We start from the raw sequence: 17,475 nt of genomic DNA, 5'->3' as shown, positions 1-17,475 counted from the left end.
AGACTTTGGAAGCTGAATGAGGCCTCAGAGAGGCAGAATTTAATTTATGGCAGAGGTTGGCAAGCTATGGCCCTTAGGCCGTATCTGTCACCCACCCCTGCTTTTTTGTAAAGTTTTATTGGAACACAGCTGAGCTTGCTTGTTTATGGATTGTCCCTGGCTGCTTTTGCACTGCATGGCAGAGTTAAGTAGTTGTGACAAGGACCATATGACTTGCAAAGCCTAAAATAACTTGTTATCTGGCTCTTTACTGAGAAAGTTCGCTGACCCCTGCTTCATGGCAAGATTGAAACTCCTTTCCACTATGAAGTGCCTGTGGAGTGTCTTGACCTCAGCTATGGACTTTCACAAACGTCATACCTTCCAAGAAAGTGCCATTTATTTGTCCTCATCCAGAGAACATTCTTATGTTCCTTTTATTGCTGTTCTCTTTGGTTTCATTTGTCCTACTGTGCTTCTCCTGCCCCGCCTTCTCTAGCCTGTCATCAATGGCTACCGAAATAAGTCCACCTTCTCTGTGAACCGAGGTCCAGATGGCAATCCGAAGACTGTGGGGTACTACCTGGGAACTTGGAGAGGTCAGTTGAAGGCCATGACTAGTAGAAATAGCAAACCAAGGGCTGAGAGGAGAGGGAAGGTATAGGAACAGTGTCAGGGGGGAGGGATAGAGAGGAGTGGAAAATATGGCAGCCTTGAAGGAGAAGTCTTTGATGCAGAATGTGATCACAAAGTTAATTTTGGGTGCTTTTTGGTGGGTAGTCATTGTCACATAGCACTAGGAATCACAACTTTCACCCTTTCTTCCTCGAAAAGTCATATGCCTGAGCCCCAGTTAGCACTTAGTAAATGTTAATGTTGTTGCCACTGCCCACTCACCATTGTCATCATCATCATCATTTTATGCTCCTTTTCTGTACTGGGAGGAGTCTCTTTATTAGAGAGTCACCTTTTCTATTTCATATCTCCATATCCCTGAAAACTAGACTTTCTGTGATAAATCTGCCTTAAAGTAATTGGTAGAGGAGGTGAGTCGTGGTAAGGGAGTTCACAGTGGTGTATTTCTGAGACTTAATCCCAGTACCCATTCCCAGATTCCATTCCTGAACTTTCCATTTGCCCATTTTCAATAAATCCACTTGAAACACCATCATTTTATATTAGTCACACTGTTTAATACCCATATGCCTTAAACTGCAGTTCATTAGGGCAGGCACTTGGCTTTTTCCCCCCTGTGTGCTGAATTAAATGAGTATATGACGTCAGTGTTCTATTATTCAGTAACAAAAACAAAGCCCATTATATTTTATTTCCTCTTAAAATCTGAACAGAAAGCAGATCTTGTCATATTGGTGCATTTGAGGCATGAGAGAAAATATTGCAGACTAGCTCTATGCTCTATTAAGAATCAGCTTTGAAATGGCTAGACCAGGAAACAGGTTTTCTCTGAAAAATGGCCTTGAGCTTGAATTAGGTACTTCTTCAAATCTGAGTATGCCTCTCTGAAGGAGGGGATTTGAATGGCCAGACATTTCTAAATAACCTTTCATCAAGAAAACCATATAAAGCAAATTCGTTTTCTTTCTTTAGACAGAAGCATAGTCTGTGTACAGTCTAACCATCTGAAAAACATCCCTGAGAAACACAATCAAGTGGCACAGGTAATGAGAAACAAGGGCTGGTTGAAGATAACCCTAGACATTGCAGTCTGTAACAGTAGTGTCCCTGACATTTTAATAATGGAGCGGCCCCTGGTGCTATAGGGGAGGAGGGACTCTGTTCTGAAAGCATACCTTGTAACACAGAGAGAACATTGATGGTGTTTCATTTCAGGGACAGTGGAGAGCAGGAGAGAGAACTTCATCCATTATTGCTCATGTCAGGCATCCAAGGAATTTAACAGGAAGGAAGTATTAGGAAAAAGAGGTACTGGTGAGGGCAGTCTAACAGGTGACAAGTGTCTGAAATATTTGGAAGACTAGTGTTTTTGGCAGAACAGAACTGAGAAATATCATGGGAGATGTAAGTGGTAAGGCATCTACATCATGAGGTTGGCCTGTAAGACATTTTTATATCCTTCTTTCTTCATGTACCTACTATTTACTGAGTGCCTGCTATGTGTTTGGGCACTGTGCCAGGTGCTGGGGATCCAGTGATGACTCAAATAGGCATGGTACCTGCCCTTGTGGAACTTAAGAAAACAAGTCAAAAGCCTTGCTCATGAGGACTGAACAGCACTCGCAAATGACCCTCTTGTTCCCTGTTAGTTCTTATGAGCACCCACCCTCCTAATGATTTAAGTTCCTGACACTTGGGTGGTGCCTTCTAATAGGACACATCCTGACCTCTAGGATTTCGCTTCTAGGATGCAGCTTCCTTTGTAGAATTGTGCTCCAGAAGTCTTCCTACATGGGCCTCATCAGTTTCTTCTCCCATTCTCTTCAGTAACTTCTCTAAACCCTACCTCTCCTCAATTCCCTACCCCATCACTTCTCTTGCCCTTAGCAGATGATTGTACCTCATTCTTCCCTGAAAAGTTAAGGGTATCACATGAGAACTTTCTTAGCTTCTTCTCCTAACATCTACCAATTCCACTGAAATCTCATCCCTCCTTTCCTCCTATTTCAGTGAAAGAGGCGGTTGGTCTTCCAACCTTCCTATCCTTCCTTGAAACACCATGTTGGACTCATCTCCTCCCTCCTTTAGATCCTTGCTTCTTCATTACATACCCTCTTTCTCCTGTTTCTTTTTAAAGATTTTATTTATTTATTTGACAGAGCGAAAGAGCACAAGCAGGGGGAGCAGCAGAGGGAGAGGAAGAAGCAGGCCCCCTTCCGAGCAGGGAGCCTTATGCGGGACTTGATCCCAGGACCCTGGGATCATGACCTGAGCTGAAGGCAGATGCTTAACCATCTGAGCCACCCAGGCGCCCTTTCTCCTGTTTCTGTACCTCCTTCCCTGTGACCCCTATTGGCTCTTTTCTTTAAGTTCATAAACATATTAAATATCTCCCATTAAAAAAAAACTCATGGTTCTTCTGCCCTTAATACCCCATAGAAATTGATCTTGTCAAAGTCATCAGTGACTCTATTTTGCCAAATCCAATGGAAACTTTCCCTAACTTACTCAACTTTTCTCTGCCTTTGACACCACTTATTTTTCTTATTTCCTTCCTTGAAACATTTTCTTTGTTTGCTTTCTGTGATTCCTTTCTCTGATGGTTTTCCTCCTATCTTGCTGGCCACTTCTAAGTCTTTCCCATTGGATCTCTTTCTCCTCTCCTTTCCTATTATTAAAGTGTTGGTATCCCCCAGGACTCTGTCCTTGGCCTTCTTTTCAAATACATTCATGGGAGATTGCACCCAAGTATAGTTGGTGACTGGAATGACCACCTACAAATTGATAACTCCTAAACTTATATTTGTATTCTGGTTCCCTCTTGAGGTTTAGGAGGTACATTTCTAAAGGGCTATTGAACTTCCTTACTTAACTGGCCTACAGATTCAAATCAGCACTGCCCTAGATCAGGGTTTCTCAGCTTCTGCACTATCGACATTTTGGGTTGGATCATTTTTTGTTGTGTGGAGCTGTTAGGTGCATTATAGGACTTTAGCAGCATCCCTGGCCTCTACCCACTACGTGCCATTAGTCATGACAACCAGAACTGTCTCCAGATGTCTCTTGGCGGGGGGGGGGCACAGTTGCCTCCAGTTGAGAAACACTGCCCTAAACCAAATTTATCCTCTTTCCGTTCAGAATATGCTTCTTTTTTCTCACCTTAGTAAATGGTAGTACCATGTACTAGAGACATGTCATCCTAGACTCCTCTATCTTAATCCCCACCTTCCTCCTCAGCCACATCTAATCAGTCTCCAAGTCTTGTCAGTTTTCCTTCCTAAAAATACCTTGACTCCCCCTCTTCTATTTCCACCACCATTACCACCACCACCATCACTCAATTCCAAGCTACCATCTTCTTTTGCCTAAACTACTACAATAACCTCCAAACTGGTTTCACTAGTTCCAACCCCTTACCTTGGTTTATTCTCTACACTGCAGCCAGAGGCGTCCTTAAAGTGCAAATAAAATCATACCACAATCTTGCTTAAAATTCTTCAGTAGTTACCCAATAGCTTTTAGAATAAAGCTTAAATTTGTTATCTTTGCACTGACAGATCTTCATGAGAAGGTCCCTAGCCTCATCTTCTGCCACATCCTCACCTGCTTTCCTCTTTCTGTTGGTATGGAACTCAAGTTATCCTACCGAGCTATCTTGCTCCTGCCTGAGGCTGTCCTTTCTCCACAGTGCCCTCACTCTTCTGCCCCTGGCTTCTACTTATGTTCAAAGATTCATTTCAAACATTAGATCCTGTAGAAAACCTTATCTGATGCCTCCGTCTGATTAGGGAGTCCGCATTTCTGTACTCTAGTCTAATCTCCCATTGCTTATCTCCTGTTGTTGCATTTGTTACACCATATTGCATTGTTGTGCATTGATTGGTGCTTCCCACATGAGACTGGGAGGTAGCAGCTGGATATTATTTAATTTTGTAGCCCAGCACTTAGCATAGATTCATACACATAGTGGTGCTCAGCAAATGTTTGGTGAATGGATACCTCTTTGCAATATTTAACCAAGTTTCTAGCCCTTCCAGCTTCTGTTGGGCAAATTGTTTACCCTCCACATCTACCCAGACGAATTCCTTTTCCCTGCAAAATTTGTACTGGGACCTAAGATTCAATCCAGTAGGTACTCAAATACAGGCCAGATGCCAACTGTAATAAAAATACTTTATGTATAGCCCTAGGTTGTTTTCACTTCTTTAATACCTTCATCTCTCTCCCTGTTCCTGGTAGTGACAGTCCATTCCATTATGATGATAGGATAACCCTAGTTTGCCCTGATTTGAGGTTTAAATATCTACTCTTGAGTCTTGAGTCAAAATATGAATTTTATGGGAGCTGACAGCCAGAGCACCAAGACCTAAGAAGCAGTCTATAAATAAAATACTATCAAACAATACAAGTACATAGTTTTAAAAGTCAAATAGTAGTAATAGGTTAGTAAGGAAAAGTGATGTTTCTCTGTCCTACCCTTCCTTGCTCTTGAGTCTTGCTTTCCAGAAACCACAGCATTTATTTTAGCTATTTCTTCTGGTGTTCTGTATTTCTAAATAGTACATTATTCTGATGTATTTTGCTCTATCCAAGTTACATATTATTTGTTGACTTCCAGTTATGGCATATAAGAATTTCTCTCCCTTACTTTGTCTCTCTTCCCAAACTACCCTTCTTCTATTTTTATAGCACAATTCTTGGTTAAATTAGTATTTAGTGTTTCTATTGTTATGACTACGTAGATATTCATTCCTGAGCCAAGTACATGTACTAAGATTTTATTTTTCTTTATTGTACAAATTTTCCTTTCATTTTACATTGTGAAAAATTGCAAACATATAAAAGTAAAGAATGGTGTGATGAACCCCATATACCCATTCCCCAGCTTCAAAAACTGTCAGTATGTGTCCAATCTTATTTTATCTATACTCTTACCCACCCCACATTCCACCAACCCGTTTGGATTAGTTTGAGGCAAATTTCAGACATTATATCATATAAAATGTGAAACTTCAGTGTGAGTTCTAAAAGAAAGAACCTAATTTTTTAAACATAACTTCATACCATTATTACATCCAGAAATAAACATTTGTCCCATAATATCAAATATCCAGTAAATATTCAGGTTTGACACTGACGTATCACATAAATGGTTCGAGTTTTGTAGGTGGTTTGTTTAAATCAGGATTCAAACAAGGTATGCACATTGCATTTGATTAACATGTCTCTTCATTCTCTTTTAATTTGTAAGTATCCTTCCCTCTTAATTTTTTTGTCCTTGCAATTTATTTTTTGAAGAAACTGGTTGGTTTTCCTGTGGAAATTCTTATTCTGGATTTTGCTGATTGAATTCTCATGATGTCATTTAATGTTCTTCCTCTGTCCCCTGTATTTCCTATAAACTGGTAGATCTAGATGACTAGATTCAGATTTAACTTGAGGTGAGAATATTTTTAATGTGTATATGTCTGATGGGCTCTTTTTTGGTGATGTTAAGATTGAATTGTGAATTCAGTGTCATCAGCCTGATCCACTCATTAAAAAATTTCCTGTCAGGTTTTCACCTAATGGTTTTCGCAGTCATTGGTGATCATTACCTAGTCAATCATGTCTTCACTTATTAGTTAGAATTCTTCTAAAAATAACTTTTTCTTATCAGCTATTTGGTTACCCTGATGTACTGATACAATCAAGACAGGGTAAATCCTTGGTTCTTTCACCTTCTTCAAAAGATGATCAGTTAAATTTGTTTGTTTCAGTATCATGAAATCATGGTTTTTTTTTAAGATTTTATTTATTTGAGAGAGACAGCAAGAGAGCACAAGCTGGGGGGGGGGGGGGAGAACAGAGGGAGAGGGAGAAGCAGACTCCCCACTGAGCAGGGAGCCTGACATGGGTCTCGATCCCAGGACCCTGGGATCATGACCTGAGCCGAAGGCAGACGCTTAATTCACTGAGCCACCCAGGTGCCCCGAAATCATGGATTTTTAACATCCTTGATATGTTTTAGTCCCCTGAATTTACTATTATTTTTTGGTACTCAAATTGTTTTGTTTGTAGCCAGTTGGAACTGCTTTAAGTTGTCTCAGCCCTAGGATGGCCCTAGTAGTTCTGGAATGATAAGGTATTTCTAGCACATCTAGTCTTTTCTGCCTGAGACTGGGAATCAACCATTTCTTCAAGGAATCCTTGTCCCTTTTAGCGGGAAATGGCATTTGGAGGCACGGTATGGGTGCTAGGGGTGCTTACTTATAGTGGGTTGGTAATGCTTCAAGGCCTTTCTAGTGGACAGAGCCAGGGAATATTTTCTTAAAGAGAAAATATTAGTTCAGAGTGATATATTAAAATTAAATTTGGAATGACAGAACTTTTACTGAAATCCTTTAATTTTTATATTTTTATCTTTTGTCTTACAATGAAAATTTGAGTCCTGACATTAACATAATTATTTATTCTATTCTACTATATATATATCCTACTGTATGTATTATAATTTCAGAACATGAGTACCAATATTATTACCAACAACTGATAACTGAAAAGAGCTTAAGATTTATATCCAATTCCTTTTTGTCACATCATTGTGCTACTTAAATACTACCTCTCTTTGTGGTTAAGCCACTAACTTGGAGTGCCTGGGTGGCTTAGTAGGTTAAATATCCCACTCTTGATTTTGGCTCAGGTCATGATCTCACAGTCCTGAGATCAAGCCCCATGTTGGGCTCTGCACTCAGCGCAGAGTCTGCTTGAGATTCTCTCCCTCTCCCTCTGCCCCTTCCCCCTACTCGCACTCTCTCTCTCTTTCTTTCTTTAAATAAATAAAAAAAATTTTTTTAAGACTAACTTGATACTTGATGCACAGGTTCTTTTTTACTTTTTTTATTTTGCTTCCTTTCAAATTTTAGGGATTGAGTTTTTTCATTTTTATTAAATTTTATTTTACAATTTTGTGAAGTATTTACATGGTTCCAAAGTCAAATCTACATAATAAAGGTACCTTTATAGAGGTCTAGCTTTTATCTCTGTCCCTTCTACCCAGTTCCCTCCCTCCTTCTATAAGTAACAAGTTTTGTTTTTGCTTATTTTTTAAAAAAAATAAGCTTTTCTTAGCTAAAAGGTAGCTTAATATGGACCCTGTTCTGCACCCATTTTTTTAAACAATTTTTAAAGGTTTTGTTTATTTATTTATTTTAAAGATTTTATTTATATGTCAGAGAGAAAGCACAAGCAGGAGGAGCAGCAGAGGGAGAGGGAGAAGCAGGCTCCCCGCTGAGCAGGGAGCCCAATGCGGGATTCGATCCCAGAACCCTGGGATTGTGACCTGAGCCAAAGGCAGACACTTAACCGACTGAGCGACCCAGGTGTCCCTTTAAGGTTTTATTTTTAAGTAATCTCAATATCCGATGTGGGGCTTGAACTCAGAACCCTGAGATCAAGAGTTGTACATTCTATTGACTGAGCCAGCCAGGCGCCCCTGCACCTGACTTTTTTCACATAATATTGCACTTCATTTTTTAAAAAGATTTTATTTTTTTCATTTGAGAGAGAGTGAGGGAGAGAGAGAGCGTGAGAGCGCGAGCGGGGGGAGGGGCAGAGGGAGAGAGAGAAGCAGACTCTCCACTGCTGAGCAGGGAGCCCAATGCAGGGCTCAATTCCAGGACTCTGGGATCATGACCTGAGCCAAAGGCAGATGCTTAACCGACTGAGCCACCCAGGTGCCCCTGCACTTAATTGTTTTTTTTTTTTTTTTTATAGCTGCATAGTCCTATTCAGTGTGATGGATATTTATAACTTTTTATTGGCATGGATAATTACCTCATTTTTCCATTGGTTTAGTTTTCTGTGAACCTATTGCTAATTTTTTTTCTCAAGTGCTCTAAGAGCTCTGTCAAACATTTATCTGCCTTCTCCATATGCTCAACAACTTGAGTTCAGTTTTTTTCCCTGAAGACCTTTTTCTTGGAATCTTCCATCCTAGGCTCTCAGGGTCTTTTGCATGGCTATTATCCCAGGACTCCTTTTGCTACTCTCCTGTCTTCCTTTTTCCTGTCTTTCCTTTCCCATTTGGCTGGAGTACAACCTCCATTAGATTCCTGAGGAAGTGTGCCTAGGAGGTAAAGTTTTGGAGTCTTTTCATGTCTATAAATGTCTTTTCTTTCCTGACATATGACTGAAACTTCTTCTAGATTTCTAGATTTGGGTTTGAATAATTTGCCTTTATAAATTTGAAGATATGGTTTTGTCATCTGGCCACCAGTGTTGTGTGAGTCTAAATGCTACTTTAAGTCCTGATCCTTTGTAGGTAATTTCCTCTTTTTCTCTAGAAGCTTTATCTCTTTATCTCTGAAACTTCATGACCCAGTGGGCCTTTTTTTTTTTTTCATTCATTGTGGTGGGTACAAATTAGGACTTGCCAATCTGGAAGCTAATACTTTCAGATGTGGGAAAATTTCCTGTATTATTTCTTACCTCCTTTCCCTCATTTTCAATATTTTCCTAATATCTCCTATTATTTGAATTTAGGACCTCATGGATTGAGTCTGTAATCTGCTGCTCATTCCTCTTCTATTTTCTCTCTCTGCCCTTTTGTTTTCCTTTCCGTGAAATTTTTTTGATATAAAAGCCAACATCTTAGGGGCGCCTGGGTAGCTCAGTCGGTTAAGCGCCTGCCTTCGGCTCAGGTCATGATCCTAGGGTCCTGGGATTGAACCCCACATTGGGCTCCTTGCTCAGCAGGGAGCCTGCTTCTCTCTCTCCCTCTGTTGCTCCCCCTGCTTGTGTGCTCTCTCTCTCTCTGTCAAATAAATAAAATCTTAAAAAAGCCAACATCTTTATTGAAATTTTTTGCTATCCTACCTTTAAATTTCAAAAGATTTTTCTTGTTCTCTGATCCTTTTGTATAACATCTTGTTCTTTTTTTTAGTAATATAAAAGTAATGTAGTGTGTGTATGTGTTTGTGTGCGTATGTATTTTTTTCTGTTCTTTGAATCGTCTGTTCCTTCAGGAATTTTTTTCCTGTTTTGGTCATTGTCTTTCACACTGGAGACTTTATTTTTTTTAAATTTTTTTTGAAGATTTTATTTATTTATTTGACAGAGACACAGCGAGAGAGGGGACACAAACAGGGGGAGTGGGTGAGGGAGAAGCAGGCTTCCCGCCGAGCAGGGAGCCCAATGCGGGGCTCGATCCCAGGACCCTGGGATCATGACCTGAGCCGAACGACTGAGCCACCCAGGCGCCCCCACACTGGAGACTTTAACCAAACAGCTGTTGATACTTGACTGACTATTCATATTTAAGAGTGAGGCCTTAAAAACCTGATTGGCAGTTCAGCTTGAGTGGGTTTGTTGATTCTTGGCTTTACTCCAGGTGGTTATGTAATATGTTTGTCTCAGGTGATCTTTACCCTGGAGCTATTCGGTTTCTTGAGAGAATTATCTCCAAGTTTCCTGCCTGGCTGCTGGCCTTTTAGAATTGAAGAGTGGGAAAGTGGTGGGATTCCTACCGTTTAGAATGCAGGCTTACATGGAATCTTCCTGTTTCCACCCCTCTGTCACTCTTAACAGTGCCTGGTATCTCCAAATTCAGTGCTTTTGTGAGTTCATTTTCTCCTGAGAAAAAGATCTCCAGTCTCTTGCTACAGGAAGATGGATGTTCTTGGTAGGATGAGGATATTTACCAGTTTTGTGTCTAGACTTTCAATTACACCCTCTTTTTAAAAAAGATTTTGTTGGGGCGCCTGGGTGGCTCAGTCGTTAGGCATCTGCCTTCGGCTCAGGTCATGATCCCGGGGTCCTGGGATTGAGCCCCACATCGGGCTCCCTGCTCAGCAGGAGGCCTGCTTCCCCCTCTCCTGCTCCCACTGCTTGTGTTCCTGCTCTCGCTGTGTGTGTGTGTCTCTCTCTGTCAATTAAATAAATAAAAAATTAAAAAAAAGATTTTGTTTATTTATTTGAGAGAAATTGAGAGTGCACAGAGGGAGGAGAAGAGGGAGAGGGACAAGCAGACTCCATGCTGAGCACGAAGCCCCATACAGGGCTCCATCTCAGACCCTGAGGTCATGACCTGAGCCGAAATCAGGAGTCTGAGGCTCAACCGATTGAGCCACACAGGCTCCCCCTTGTGCCTTACTGGCACCTTCAGGTTTGAGCCTTCCCAGGGTTGTATGGAGTGGGGCACCTGGGTGGCTCAGTTGGTTAAGCGACTGCCTTCGGCTCAGGTCATGATCCTGGAGTCCCAGGATCGAGTCCCACATCGGGCTCCCTGCTCAGGGGGGAGTCTGCTTCTCCCTCTGACCCTCCCCCCTCTCATGTGCTCTCTCTCTCTCATTCTCTCTCTCTCAAATAAAATCTTTAAAAAAAACTTATATCTCATCAGGTCCCCCTTTATAGGCAATCTGGATGTAGTTTCCTTCATCTTGCTTCAGTTATCACTTCAGTCTGCTTTCCATCTTCTGTGATTTTAGTTTTGCTCTTGTCTGTCATTATCTTTGTTCTCCCTTTCATTTATTAATTCAACAAGTGCTATTGAGTACCTACAAGTGCCAGGCACTACTCTTCTTGGTGCTTAGGATGCAATAATGAAGGAAATATCCCTTCCCTTGTAGAACTTACATTTTAGTCAGGGAGATAGATTTTTTAAAAAACATAATAAAGTACTCTGAAACAAATAATGCAATATATGTTAAGAAAAAAAAAGAAGAAGATAGCAGGAGGGGAAGAATGAAGGGGGAGAAATTGGAGGGGGAGACGAACCATGAGAGATGATGGACTCTGAGAAACAAACTGAGGGTTCTAGAGGGGAGGGGGGTGGGGGGACGGGTTAGCCTGGTGATGGGTATTAAAGAGGGCATATACTGCATGGAGCTTCGTGTGTTATACGCAAACAATGAATCATGGAACAGTACATCAAAAACTAATGATGTAACGTATGGTGATTAACATAACAATAAAAAATTTTTAAAAAGCAGGAAAAAAACCATAATAAAGTAAATTATATGGTATGTTTGAAGGTGATAAGTGTGGCTATGGTCTGAATGTTTGTGTCACCCCAGATATCATATGTTGAAATCCTAACACCCAAGGTGATAGTATTAGGAGGTGGGGCCTTTAGGAGGTGATTAGGTCATGAGGGCAGAGCCCTCATGATTGGGATTAGTGCCCTTATGAAAGAGACCCCAGAGAGCTAGCTTGTCCTTTCCTCCATGGGAAGTTACAAGGAAGAGATGGTTGCCAGGGAGGAAACAGATTTTTGTTAATTTTTTAACTTTTTTAAATTTAAATTAATTAACATATAGTGTAATACTAGTTTCAGAGGTAGAGTTCAGTGATTCATCAGTCTTACATAACACCCAGTGCTCATTACATCAAGTGCCCTCCTTAATGTCCGTCACCCAGTTACCCCATCCCCCTACCCCCCTCCCCTCTAGCAGCCCTCAGTTTGTTTCCTATGATTAAGAGTCTCTTATGGTTTGTCTCCCTCTCTGGTTTCATCTTGTTTCATTTTTTCCTCCTTTTCCCTATGCTCCTCTGTTTTGTTTCTTAAATTCCATATATGAGTGAAATCATATGGTAATTGTCTTTCTCTGATTGACTTATTTCGCTTAGCATAATACCCTCTAGTTCCATCCACATCGTTGCAAGTGGCAAGATTTCATTATTTTTGATGACTGAGTAATATTCCATTGTATATATACACCACATCTTCTTTATCTATTCATTTGTTGAATTGTAAATAGGATCGATTCCTTGATTTCTCTTTCTTCTTTCTCATTGTTAGTGTATAGAAATGCAACTGGTTTCTGTGCATTGATTTTATATCCTGCCATGATGCTGAATTCCTTTATGAGTTCTAGCAGTTTTGGGGTGGTGTCTTTTGGGTTTTCCACCTAGAGTATCATGTCATCTGCCAAGAGTGAGAGTTTAACTTCTTCTTTGCTGATTCGGATGCCTTTTATTTCTTTTGTTGTCTGAGGCTAGAACTTCTAGTACTATGTTGAGCAATAGTGGTGAGGGTGGACATCCCTGTCTTGTTCCGGACCTTAGGGGAAAAGCTCTCAGGTTTTCCCCATTGAGAATGATATTTGCTGTGGGCTTTTTGTTTATGGCTTTTATGATATCGAGGTATGTTCCCTCTATCCCTACATGCTGGAGAGTTTTAATTAAGAAAGATGCTGTATTTTGTCAAATGCTTTTTCTACATCTTTGAGAGGATCATATGGTTCTTGTCCTTTCTTTTATTAATGTGATGTATCACCTCGATTGATTTGCGGATGTTGAATCACCCTTGCATCCCAGGAATAAATCCCACTTGGTCCTGATGAATAATCCTTTTACTGTACTGTTGGATCCTCTTGGCTGGTATCTTGGTGATAATTTTGGCATCCATGTTCATCAGGGATGTTGGTCTGCAATTCTTTTTGGTGGGGTCTTTGGTTTTGGGATCAAGATAGTGCTGGCCCCATAGAGAAAGACTTTGGAAGTTTTCCTTCCCTTTCTATTTTTTGAAACCACTTCAGAAGAATAGGTATTAATTCTTCTTTAAATGTTTGGTCGAATTCCCCTGGGAAGCCACTGGGCCCTGGACTCTGGTTTGTTGGGAGTTTTTTGATTGCTGCTTCAATTTCCTTGCTGGTTATGTGCCTTTTCAGGTTTTCTATTTCTTCCTGTTTCAGTTTTGGTAGTTTATATGTTTCTAGGAATGCATTCATTTCTTCCAGATTGCCTAATTTGTTGCCATATAGTTGCTCATAATATGTTCTTAAGATTGTATTTCTTCAGTGTTGGTTGTGATCTCTCCTCTTTCATTCATGATTTTATTTATTTGGGTCCTTTCTCTTTTCTTTTTGATAAGTCTGGCCAGGGGTTTATCGATCTTATCAGTTCTTTCAGAGAACTAGCTTACAGTTTCATTGATCTGTTCTGGTTTTTTTTTGGTTTCTAGTTCATTGATTTCTGCTCTGATCTTTATCACTTCTCTTCTCCTGCTGGGTTTAGGCTTTATTTGCTCTTCTTTTTCTAGCTCCTTTAGGTGTAAGGTTAGCTTGTGTATTTGAGATCTTTCTTGTTTCTTGAGAAAGGCTTATATTGCTATTTTCTTCCCTCGAAGGACCGCCTTTGCTGCATTCCAAAGGTTTTGAACAGTTGTGTTTTCATTTTCATGTTTCCATGAATTTTTTAAAAATTCTTCTTTAATTTCCTGGTTGACCCATTCATTCTTTAGTAGGATGCTCTTTAGCCTCCATGTATTTGAGTTCTTTCCAAATTTCGTTTTGTGATTGAGTTCCCGTTTCAGAGCATTGTGGTTTGAAAATATGCAGGGAATGTGAGGAAACACATTCTTGTAAGACACTGCATCTGCCAGCATCTTGATCTTGGACTTCCCAGCCTCCAAAACTGTGAGACATACATTTCTCTTTTTATAAGTCACCCAGTTTGCAGTATTTTTGTTATAGGGGCCCAGCCAGATTAAAACAAGTGCCACAGGAAAAGTAGAGCAGGATCAGGAGGATAAGAAATTCTAGGGTTGGAGGAAGCCTAGGTTGTAATTTTGTTGTTGTTCTAGAACTTAAAAATATTAAGTAAGCTTATTTAGAGAAGAGGTAGGGAGTTAAATCATGATTCTATAAGTAACAGATTTTGTCAGTGTTTATCCTTTGAGATGATAAAAATATGGAATGTTTCATGAATTTGCATGTCCTTCTTGCACAGGGGCCATGCTAATCTCAGTATTATTTCAATTTTAGTATAGGTGCTTCCAAAGTGAGCATGGGTTATAATTTTAAAAGGGCTCAAGGTAGGCTTCATGAAGAAGACAGTATTTGAATAACTGGGGAGCAGTTTTGCCTTGCACAGGACATTTGGCAATATCTGGAGACATTTTTGGTTGTTATCACTGAGGGATGATTGGGCAGTGCTACTGGCGTCTAGTGTGGGTAGAGGCCAGAGATGCTGTCAAACGTCCCCCAGCACATGGGACAGCTCCCCACAACAAAGAATTAGACAGCCCAAAAGGGCAGCAGTGCTGAGGATGAGAAACCTTGCATTTAAAACTTAGCGGCTAATAAAAAAAATTAAAAAATAAAAATAAAACTTAGAGGCTGCGAGGGGGTCGGCTATGTAGAGGTCTGAGGGTGGAGCTTTCTTGGAAAAGAGAAAGCCCATCCTAAGATGGGAACGTGACAGGCTTTTTAGAGGAACTGAAAGTAGGCCCAGAAGTGTTGGACATGGGGTAGGATGGTTAATGGGGGCAAGATTATGTAGTGCGTTGGAGGTCATTGTAGGGACTTTGGCTTTTATTCTGAGCCGTTGGAGGTTTTGATGGGCAGGATGTGTCATATGATTTGGGTTTCACAGAATCACTCTGGCTGTTGTGTTGTGTATGGATTATTGGAGGACAGGATAGAAACAAGGAGAGACCAGTTGGGAGGCTGTTGCAGTAATCCAAGTGAGAGATGATATAGAGCAGTGATAGTACTGGTGGAGATGGATGTATGTTGAATTGCATAATGAGGACATCATTGGTGACCTTCACATGAACCATTCTGGTGGAGTGGTGGGGACCTGATTCTAGTGGGTGAATAGAAGGAGAGGAGTGGAAGGCAGTGAATAAATACGGTTCTTTTAAGTTTTTCTACAAGGAGGAGCAGTGAAATATAACAGTGGCTGGTAGGGATAGTGGGGTCAGGAAGTTCCCTTTCTTTGTTAAAGGTGGGAGAGTAAGAGCTTGCTTATATGTTTATGGGAATGTTCTAGTAGTAAGGCAGGAAAATGATGATGGTGCAGGAGAAAGAGAAGGGAGAATTGGTGGAGTAATGAGCTTAAATCAGCTTGTGCCTTTTTTATTCCTTTATTTCATTTTAGTAGGATTTCTTTTAGAGAGTGCGTGCATGTGTGCATGCAGGGGTGGGGGTGGGGCCAAGGGAGAGGGAGAGAAAGAATCTTAAGCAAGCTCCAGGCCCAGCACAGAGCCCAATGCGGTGCTCGATCTCATGTCCCTGAGATCATGACCTGAGCCAAAATCAAAAATCGGACGCTTAACCAACTGGGCCACCCAGGGGCTCCCATTTTAGTAGGATTTTTATAAGGAATATTCTGTTATTTTAACTAGAAGCCCCTTTCACTCTTCATAGTTAGGCCTTGCCATATAGGAATAAGAGTTTCAGTCTCCATTTTATAAATGAAGAAACCAAGGTCTCGGTTCATACAGTGGAGGAGCTGTATTTCATATCTATTTACCATTATCTTTCAGGTCGGACTCAGTTTTTCAATTTCCTATCCTTCCGGGACCCCAGTGACCTTTGAATCTTGCTTCCAGAAAACATTGCTTTCCAACCAGCCAGTAACTAACAGTTGAACCGGTCTTTTTTATTAAAATCACCAACCTCAAAATTTGAAAAATATGTTCAGTGTAGTTAAGCATATCTTATATTGCATGTTTATGACAGTGTAGCAAAAGTGATTAAGTGCAGCCTTAATTGACTTTACCCTCTCAGACAGCACTTTTTTTTGGTATAACTTCTCCTTCCATGCATCGTTTGGGGGTTTGTTTGAAAATACAGTGGAACTAGAACACACGTATTACAAAAATGAAAGGAGCTAGTAAATCAGTGTGTCCTGTTGTGCTAGCCACTGGCTTGTGTTTGAAAAGTTTAGCTTTAAGGATTTTTGCTATCCCAGCTACTAAATCAGGATTGCATCTGACTTGTACTCACAAGGAGGAAATGAAGCATCCAGCTAAGCCATGGTGTAGTTGGTACCTGGTTATATGAAGGAATATAGAAATGATGGGTGTATATCAGGAAGTTAAAAATAAGAGTGGAATCCTAGCAACCTAGTGCTGTATTAGGAGTTGCTTCCAGGAGGAATTCATAGAAATAGAAGATTATTGTACTTCATAGTGTACATAGAATAAATTGAGACTCTACATAGAAACACCTTTCCTGTTCATTCAGTCATACTTTATTTCAATAATAATTATTGAGCACCTACTATGTACCAGACTAAGGATACAATTCTAAGCCTTCATGGAGCTTAGTGTTTGGAAAATACAATGGATAATATTCCTCTGTGAGGTTGCAGGGCAGGGATCCTGTTTCTTATATCAGTACATTAGTTTGCTAGAGCTGCCATAATAATAAAATACCACAGACTGGGCAGCTTAAACAACAGAAATTTATTTCCTCAAAGTCTGGAGGCTGGAAGTCTAACATTAGGGTGTCAGCAGGTTTGGTTTCTTCTGGGCTTCTCACCTTGCCTTGCAGATGGCCACTTTCTCACTATATATTTACATAGTCTTCTCTCTGTGCACACCTGCATCCCTGGTGTCTTTTTGTGTGTCCAAATTTCCCCTTCTTATAAGGATAACAGTCAGATTAGATTAGGGTCCATCCTAACTACCTCATTTTTAACTTAATCACCTCTTTAAAGGCCCTATTTCCAAATACAGTCACATTCTAAGGTGTTGGAGGTTAGGACTTCAACATAGGAGTTTTAGGGGGACACAGTTTAGCCCATAACCCTTTACCCGTTGGACCCCCAAAATTCATATTCTCCTTACATGCAAAGTACATTCACCCCTTCATAACAGCCCCCAGTTTTTTAAGCTCTACACCCAACATGGGGCTTGAACTCATGACTCCAAGATCGAGAGTCACATGCCAGCCAGGCACCTCCAACAGCCCCCAATTTTTTTTTAAGTTTTTTTTTTTTTTTTAAGATTTCACTCATTTGCCAAAGATAGAGCGGGAGTGAGAGAGAGAGAGTGAGCGAGCGCGCAAGTAGGGGGAACAACAGGCAGAGGGAGAAGCAGGCTCCCTGCCGAGCAAGGAGCCTGATGCGGGACTGATCCCAGGACCCCAG

General features: G+C 40.7%; 1 protein-coding gene and 1 non-coding gene across 6 annotated transcripts in view; one reads left to right on the top strand and one right to left on the bottom strand.

The window, feature by feature from the left end:
• The window catches only part of TRMT2B (tRNA methyltransferase 2 homolog B), a 52,434-nt gene that overhangs the window by 10,970 nt on the left and 23,989 nt on the right, over window positions 1-17,475 (top strand). For 4 of the 5 annotated variants that reach the window (XM_025875052.2, XM_073889960.1, XM_025874975.2 and 1 more), the window contains exons 5-6: window positions 479-578; window positions 1,588-1,658. The exons of the other annotated variant lie outside the window; for it this stretch is intronic. In XM_025875052.2, coding sequence (XP_025730837.1) covers window positions 479-578; window positions 1,588-1,658 — 171 coding nt within the window. The remainder of the gene's footprint in view (window positions 1-478; window positions 579-1,587; window positions 1,659-17,475) is intronic. 5 annotated transcript variants of the gene reach the window in all.
• On the bottom strand, window positions 14,281-14,384 carry LOC112835555 (U6 spliceosomal RNA). Its single transcript, XR_003211253.1, has one exon. It is a non-coding gene; the product is annotated as a U6 spliceosomal RNA (small nuclear RNA).

This window comes from Callorhinus ursinus, unplaced genomic scaffold (assembly GCF_003265705.2).
Source record: "Callorhinus ursinus isolate GAN/ISIS: 27379988/994484 unplaced genomic scaffold, GSC_fseal_2.0 scaffold124, whole genome shotgun sequence".
Taxonomy (NCBI): domain Eukaryota; kingdom Metazoa; phylum Chordata; class Mammalia; order Carnivora; family Otariidae; genus Callorhinus; species Callorhinus ursinus.
This window is presented reverse-complemented; position numbering and strand designations above follow the sequence as displayed.